Source organism: Octopus bimaculoides, chromosome 3 (genome assembly GCF_001194135.2).
Source record: "Octopus bimaculoides isolate UCB-OBI-ISO-001 chromosome 3, ASM119413v2, whole genome shotgun sequence".
NCBI lineage: Eukaryota > Metazoa > Mollusca > Cephalopoda > Octopoda > Octopodidae > Octopus > Octopus bimaculoides.
The window spans coordinates 117,664,924-117,673,955 of NC_068983.1; the positions used below are offsets into that span (position 1 = coordinate 117,664,924).

The 9,032-nt window shown below is 35.8% G+C and overlaps 1 protein-coding gene across 1 annotated transcript in view; it reads right to left on the minus strand.

Annotated features, from left to right (window-relative positions):
- LOC106867218 (zinc finger protein 626) overlaps positions 1–4,980 on the minus strand; it is a 32,082-nt gene extending 27,102 nt beyond the window's left edge. Inside the window, exon 1 of the mRNA XM_014912029.2 lies at positions 4,897–4,980. Within this exon, the coding sequence (XP_014767515.2) occupies positions 4,897–4,904 (8 nt within the window). The 5' untranslated portion in view covers positions 4,905–4,980. The remainder of the gene's footprint in view (positions 1–4,896) is intronic.
- Between the last annotated feature and the right edge of the window lie 4,052 nt (positions 4,981–9,032).

Below are 9,032 nucleotides of genomic sequence, written 5' to 3' on the forward strand. Positions count from 1 at the left end.
GGGCAGCAACAAAAAACCTATTTGTATATGCTCCACAAGGGAAAACAAGGAACATAGTTTACAATGAGGTGTTATAATCACAACAGCAAGAAAGTATGTACATGATCACCTTCTTTTACGAAACTTCATTGACTTTCATATATTTATATTGATATACATATATATACGTGTGTTTGGGTGCGTGTGTGTATATACATCTCTATATATAAAGATGATGCGTAGTCTAGACGGCGTTTTTAGATTTCATTATTCTCTTTAACCCGGGCAACGCCGGGTATTTCTGCTAGTATATATATATATATATATATATATATATATTATATTATATTATATTATATTATATTATATTATGTAAACAGAGTTAGCGGTTATAGTAACCGGCTAAAGGATAAAATATCCGTATATACTATCGGTATCCGTTAGCTGTATTATCCCCGGGCATTGGTGTGCAGGCACACCCTACACGTAGAATGTAGATAACAACAGGACAAACAAGAGTTTGTCAGGAACTAATGCAAATAAGTAGAAAATGGAGAAAACCACAGATTAAGAAACACATCGATTGGACCACATGTATAGCTTATTTTTTAATATAAAGCATGACATAACATAATAGGTGACGTAACATTGTTACGTCATGCTTTGTATTAAAAAATAAGTTATAAATGTGGTCCAATCGATGTGTTTCTTAATCTGTGGTTTTCTCCTTTTTCTAATTATTTGCATTATATATATATATATACACATATATATACACATACGCACCTACATATATATATATATATTCACACACACACACGCACACATATATATATATATATATATATATATATATACACAGACACATATATGCGCACACATATACAGGTGCACATATATATATACGCACACATAGATACATACGCACGCACACACACATATATATATATATACATACACACACATATATATGCGCACACACATATATATATATATACACACATATATATCTATCCAAACACACATATACATATATACACACGCATATATATACACACACGTCTATGTGCATTTATATATATATATGTGTGTGTGTGTGTGTGTGTGTGTGTGTGTGTGTGTGTGTGTGTGTGTGTGTGTATTTATGCGTGTATGTGTGTGTATCATCATCATCATCATCATTATCATCATCATTTAACGTCCGCCTTCCATGCTGGTACGGGTTGGACGGTTTGACAAGAGCTGGTCATGCAGAAGACTGCACCATACTTCTGTGTTTGCTTTGGCATGGTTTTTACAACTGGATGCCCTTCCTAACGCCAACTACTCCGCAGAATGATCTGGGTGCTTTTTACGTGGCACCCGCACTGGCAGAATCACCAAGTAACTTTGCATGACAAGGGATCTTTGAGAGGAGAGGGAGCAGCATTGGAGGAGGTGATCTTGTGTCAGATAATGAAAGGTTTGAATGTGACAGAGAGACCGAGGAACAGAAACAGGTGTCTTGCCATTGAGAAGATACATGGTTACCCGACCGGAGAGACAGAGAGAGAGAGAGAGAGAGAGAGTGAGTGAGAGAGAGTGAGAGAGAGTGAGAGAGAGTGAGAGAGAGTGAGTGAGAGAGAGAGTATGTATGCGTATATGTATGTAAACATAAATGGCATTTAACATTTACGACAGCTGTTTCGGTAGAATATTATTAAGGATTTCATAGATTCTAACGAATCCTTATAACCAAATCACGCACACGCGCACGCGCGCGTTTGTACATACGGATAGGTATATAAATATATGCATGTATGTGTATCCACATGTATACAGATATAGGCATGCATGTATGTGTGTGTGTGTGTGTATATATATATATATAAATATATAGTTTTAGGGAAAAGAACCAAGGTTCATGAACTTATCTATGAAAATCCACTGTCACATATAGAAAACTATATATCTATATATATATTTTATACTATATATTTATATATATTTTATACTGTGAAACTTAATTTAATTTTAATTTTTAATAAATTGATTTTAATTGAGTTTTTACCTGTAATTTTGGATGTTATCCCTAATATTATATATATATATATATATATATATATATATATATATACATGCGCGCGCGCACACACACACAACAATATGTGTATGTATGTATGTATGTATGTATATCCACTCAATATTCTTCAGGACTTGCTTTATAACTGACAAAATTGCACTAATGATTTTGTCAATTCGGCACCTTTGTGCGATGCTACTGCGGCCAGGATGATGTGAATATTGTGTACAGTCCATTAGAAAATTGTATGTCTAGGAAAACCAGACGCTTCATAATGGTTTCTGATTTAAGTACAAGGCCAGTAAAGGGGAGGAGTAAATCGATTTCATCGACCCTCGTACTTTACTTGTACTTTATCTTATCGATCTCAGGAGGATGAAAAGTAATGTTATCCTCAGCGGGATTTGAACTTAGTATTTAAAGAACCAGAAGAAATACCGATTTTTTTTTCTGATGCCCCAATGATTCTGCCTCCTTTTAGATGCCTTATCTAGTCAAGCGATTCATTTTTCAAACAAACCGCTTTAGCAGATTTGTAAGCCCCTAGAAAAATCACTGCACTGGACCCTATAGTATTTCTTTATTAACAGCAAGCCTCTACAGACATACATCAGAATTGGGCCCCTGAGCATCCGCCCAGTGTGCTCATGACTTAAGACGGCCCTAATTCAAAGATCAAATCCTATCGGTTTTCAACTTTATAACAGCAGTTTTCCTTTAATTATCTTTTGTCTTGCCGCTGAAAATATGCTGCGAGAGGCTCCGAGTAGCACAAGAATATAATATCCACAGTTCTAAGAATTCTGCTGAAAATAAGGATTTGTTACAATGGCACGGGTTTGCAAAATGTTAGAGAAATTGTAAAATTAACTTGGAACACAAAAAGACGAAGATATACGCTGTGAGGTTTTCTTTTGATTTTGTCGTCTCTGTTTTTATAATTAATTAGAGTTCGCCTTTCTGGTGATTGATAACATGAATGAAAATCATTCGTGTTACCGATTAAAGCATTTCACCATAAATGCAACCTTGTGCCTATATTAGAAATTATTGGTTTCAAATTTTAGCACACTGCTAGCAATTTCGAGGAAGTAAGGTAAATCAATTACGCCGACCCCCAGTGCTCAACTGTTACTTATTTTATTGACCCCCAAAGGATGAAAGACAAAGTCGACCTCGGCGGAATATGAACTTAGAACGTAAAGACGGACGAAATGCCGCTAAGCATTTTACCTGGCAAGCTAACGATTCTGCCAGCTTACTGCCTTAATATATAATTTAGGTAATAAAATGTCAGCACGTCCTTTTATGACACACTTCAAAATAATGGGAGGTGGGGAACTTTTTACGAAAAAACTGTTTTGAAATTATTTTTCTTTACATAAATTATATATATATGTGTGTATAGCTGTGTGTATATGCATACGCGCACACATAGATTGAGGGAAATAACGTACGTTTTTCTTTCTAAAATCGTAAGTGTTCGTTTAAATCCATGAAAATCCGATACTCTGGAAACAGCCCCTCAATACAGCGATCATCATAATTTTTTTTTAAAACACCAACAAAAACAAAAATGTATTTAAAAACAATAGTAAAACCGTATTTATGAATCTTTTTTTTTTTTTTTTGCGACACCTATACAATATGATACATCTAAATCTAAGTTGAGTATAGAAAAATATACTGTTTTTACTTTCACAAACTATATTTAGTTTTCTCTTAGTCTTTCAGATACTTAATTTCCTGCGAGCTTTTTCAAATAATAATAATAACGCCAGTGTGGTCGTGGGTTAAATAGGCATGAACACATAATTTTACAAAGAAAACGTTATTTCTCTCATTCTATATGTGCTTGTGGCGGCGGCTGTAGACTTTAAAAAATTATGGATTTTCATGGATTTCAACATTTTTTTTTCTTTGTGGTAGAGAAAATCTTGTGAGATCACGTTTGAATGCGTAGCGCAATAAAAAAATTCGAAGAAGCTTCTGAGGAGGTGCAGAACGAACAGGTAGGGTAGATTTTTTTTTTTTTTTTCCATAAAAAGTTTTCCCCTATCATCCTCCTCCAAAATTTTGGGACAAGGCCAGCAGTTTCGTGGGAGCGAAGTAAATTGCTTACGTCGAAACCCCGTGCTCAACTGGTACTATTTTATCGATCCCTAATCGATAAAAAGGCAGACATGAAAGACATGCAAAACGTTCAAGAGATAAACTACCGTCAAACAGAGTCGGATAAGATTCCCAGATGAATCTTACTTAAAACGCTTGGGAGAATGTAAGACAAATTTTCACTGCCTTTTTACAGGCGGAGGAGGTCTGGTCCCTGCCATAGAAATCACGCTAATACATGGTTGAACATAAACAAATAAAATTTTTGTCACTTGTGCGTAAGTGTGTTCGTGATAGTATGTATGTGTGCACGCGTAAATATATATATATATATATATATATATATATACACACACATACATACATACATACATATACACACATATATATATATATCGGAAATTTTAGAAAAAAAATATAAATAATAAATGGAGTGGTAATTGAACCCGGTGAATGTGTTAGATATTAAGGCATTAGGGCAGTATGATTCTCCCCAGACACAACAATATATATATACATGTGTGTAAATATATATATATATATGTGTGTGTATATATATGATGTGATTGTGATATGATAGTATATACGTGTGTGTATGTACGTGCGTAAATACTTACGTCTATGTATGTATGTATTTATGTTTGTATGCGCTTACGTACATACGTTCGTGTGTATAAGTATGTACTAACTGTACTGTATATTCAGTATGCAAAGAATTTTCTTCTTTGAAAATATATTCTTACCGTTCCATAACGTCAGGCTGTTTCAAAACGAGGATCCGCTTCTTTCTGTACTTCAATACCAGAACGGCATAAATTAAAGGTGCCGAACAGATGTTTTCTAGTGTCCCGATTTCACTACTTGACAGGCTTGTAGCAGTTGACTAATATATGTATTCAATGGCCACAACGATATGTTCCCTGACCACGTCATCAAGGGCCATTCGTAACTGACCACTGACTGCTGACTGGGGTAGAGGCAAAGTTGTCGTTAACAATAGCTCTTCTTTGTGTACAATGTAAAAATGGGTGTGTTCATCACTCTTGGGCGGAGAGCATATCCTTGTCAAATAACCAGTAGGTTCTCATTTTGTCGTTTTGTTGTTGCTGTTTTTTGTGTGTGTGTGTATTTGTTTTTATCTAATTTCTTTAAAATACTCTAAATATAAATGCTTTTTGACCTCGTTTATTTGTGTGTTAGCACGTGTGTTTATGTAAATGTATGTGAGTGTTCTAATGTTTTTATGTGTGTAATTGTGGTGAATGTTGGCATGCTTTAGAGTTGTAGTTGGTTTTATATTTTAGCTAGCGCTCTTATTTCCGTGTTATTATTGTTGTAGTAGTTCGTGATGATGATGTCTATGTTAGAAACTATAATTTTTCGATATGTTGTCGTTGTTGGTATGATGTTAATATTGATTTCGTTCAATAAGTACACGATCATAAATTAGGTGATCGAGAACAGTCAATTATATTGATTCCTGTGTTTTTGTGCACCTTGAAAAGTTGAAAGGCAAAGTTGATCTCCGCAGGATTTGAACTCATAACGTATATAATAGTAAGTAAATACCGCATGCGCTGGTATGAAACGAGCAGTGTCGGTAGAATATTAAAATTATGTACAAAATTCGTCAGAAATTTCAGCTTTTGGATAAGAATAAATGTCTTAAAATATTTAGTTTGTTGTTTCACTATTCTAAAATTAAATACTATTGGTTTCACCATTCTCATAAATAGCCATTTATTTTTATTGTTTTTATTTCACTACTAAACATAAGCTCCCATTTAGCTTCCGTGTGATACCTCGACCTACTAAAAGTAGAAGTTAAATTTTCTTGAATTATATCCCAATCTCATAATTAAAAAAAGAACAAGACACACACGATATTGTATCCCTAGATATACAAACTATGCGACGGTCACGGCTAGAACACCATTAGTTAAGCGCCTACTCAGTCAGAGTTGACCTGATTGAATAGGCGCATGTTGTCTAAACACCATCACACAATAGCAGAGACTGTCAAAAACTGGACTAAATATTCGGCGATATTTAAGTCTTATGTTCTGAATTCTGATACCCACAAAGATCTATCTAATGACGATAATATATGCATCAGTAAAAGACAGGGGTAAGTTCAATTACCTGTATGCCGTCTCTTGACACCTATTGTTCACAAAAGTTGTTAATAATCATGGTTATCCTAATGAATCAATATGCGTTTATTATGATAGATCCAGTTCTTTTCGTTATTATTAGTTAGCGCCAATAACCATTGTAAGTTCTTCGAGAGTCGTAAGATTGACGTCGCTAATGTTACTCACGAACAGTTGCAAGTTGGCCACTATACGAAAAGCTTGCGTAGGAAAGAAATTGTAGAAGGTCGACGTTCAAAGAACAGAAGTCTGGATACCGTTGTTGGAATGGGACTAATAGAAAGTGAACTCAGTATGGGCAATGAGAAAAGGAAAGACGAGTGAGAATAGATTGCCTGCGTAAATGTGGCCTTATACCAGCCAGACATGAGGAATAGAATCAATAGCAGAAAATAAATACCCCGTTTTCCAAAGACTGGAGTACGATAGAATTGATCAGTCGAGTGACCTTTCTCTAGATGATATTAAAATTTTTGCATCTGTAGCAACAGCAGCATCTCAGATGTGTGAGCAGTACTCCATTGTGAATCTCAGTTGAGCTTTGTAGAGGGTTAGTAATTGATAAGAGATAAAGTATTTTCTAGCCCTGCTAGGAAAGACCAGTGATTCAAATGCAATCTTTGTTATGCTACGGATGTGTATTCACTCGGTGACATCCTTGGTGACATGGGCCCCAAGCATTGAAAGCAATCGTGTGTTCATATTGTATGTTTGTGTTGCCCACGTTTAAAATAATGTTAAGTGTTTTCCTGATTGATACAGGCGGTAATTTTTTTTTTTTTTTTTTTTTTTTTTAGAAGTGTGTTGTTGAATGTGACAAGCTTAGCATGATATCATTTGGAGATGTTTCTGGCGTTTCTGTTCATGGTATTAGTGCAGATTTGGTCTTAAACGTCGAGGTTGCATGTGGATGACGCTTGGATGAGGGAGGCTAGGCAAGTAATGAATGATAGTATCATCTGCGTAGGAATGAGCATTGTTAGAAGTGAAGGACAAACAAATTGTTTTCATTTAAAAGCTTATCACTTTTAAGTTTTAATTTACTCCTGTTTTACCGCATCAATTTTTCATTGTATTCTGATAGTTAATCTTTTTATTTTCAAATTGTCGTCTGATCGGTAGGTTTTGACATTGATATTATATTATGCCTCTTGGATAGCAAGCTTATTTTCAATAATTCATAACGATTATGATATTCTTATGACCATTTAGAAAACAGCATTTTCATCATCATCACTATTTTTCTTATTGTTATTGATTTTATTGCTCTTGTTATTGTTCACTGTCGTAGCTAAACGTGTTTTATGAAGCACGTTGAATCTGTCTTATTTTCCTTTCTAGAGGTTCGCAAATTGTTAATTATGTTTTAGCTTGTTGTTAAGCTGACTAAGACTGAAAAGAAAGATTGGTTGATCTTTTTATAACTCACTCTACTGGACAAAATTTAGAAAGCAAGAAAATTTATTTGAAATTAAAACTAAATTTTCAAAATGACTTCCATATTTTCGTTCTTGAAAGCCGGCCAACAGGACAGAAAGCGGGAAAGTAATTTTAAAGGTAAAACTATCGTTCGCAAAAAGCACCTATCACCACACAACACTGCAACCGTAGTAATAACCAGCAACTGTCGCTGCACCATCGGTGGTAAAGCAGCAGTATTAGCAGCAATAGAAACTGCAGCAGAAACAGCGACAGAAGCAGAAGCAACAGCAGCAACAGCAACAGCAGCAATAACAGTGACAACAACAAAAACAAAAGTAGCACCAGCAGTAGCTACATTATATTAAACAAAGAAGCAGATGGATAACTGGCACCGAGGCCCACAAAATCACCAGCGGAAGACGAGAGTTCATTGCCATCGCTAACACCTCTGTAACAACTAACAGGGGTGACAGCAAACGAACCACTGTCACCATACTAATAAGTGATAACAGCAATAACAACAAAACGAAGCTAACAGAATAAGTGACAACAGCAGGAGTAAAAGTCATTCTTTGCTGATGTTGCATAAAGTCTTGATTTCGCCCCATGAGACAAACGCCATCAATACATGGAAGACACAAACCAAGACATCGACTAACGAGTGATCTAGGTAGAAACCAAGAAGAGGTGATTAGAAACGTCATCGTGTTTCCAAGCAAGACTAGCCCTCGATCAATCCTTCAAACAAATCACAGAGGATGCATGGTCAGAGCTAAGGATCGTTTTCAGTGATCCCAGATGGTGGAAGCGCAACGTGAAAACAAAGCAGTCAGTGATATACAGGAGCAAAGTCACGCTGAACACTTGCTGTCACATGGATCTGACTACAAGCTGAGTCCATTGAGAAGATCGTCTCGCCGCTTTCCTTTAAGCGGAAATAGCAGCCTTTATTTCTTTGATGGCTTTGTCGAAAGACGTTGTGAGATGGATGAGATGAATGGGTTGAAGACAGGTACCTTTCATTTTGTCCAAATTCTCAACTTGAGAAGAAAAATGAGGATTATGAGGGAAGCGCTGACTCCCAGCAAATATGTTACAAAGTAGATATGAATGGCCAGCATGATCCGAGTGAACGGGCCAGCCTTGAGTACGTGCCTGTAAATTGGAGGAAAAGGACTGGGAGAGGATTCTTTCTTTAGTGATCAGGGGACGTTATCTATCTATCTATCTATCTATCTATCTATCTATCTATCTATCTATCTATCTCTCTCTCTCTCTCTCTCTCTCTCTCTCTCTCTCTCTCT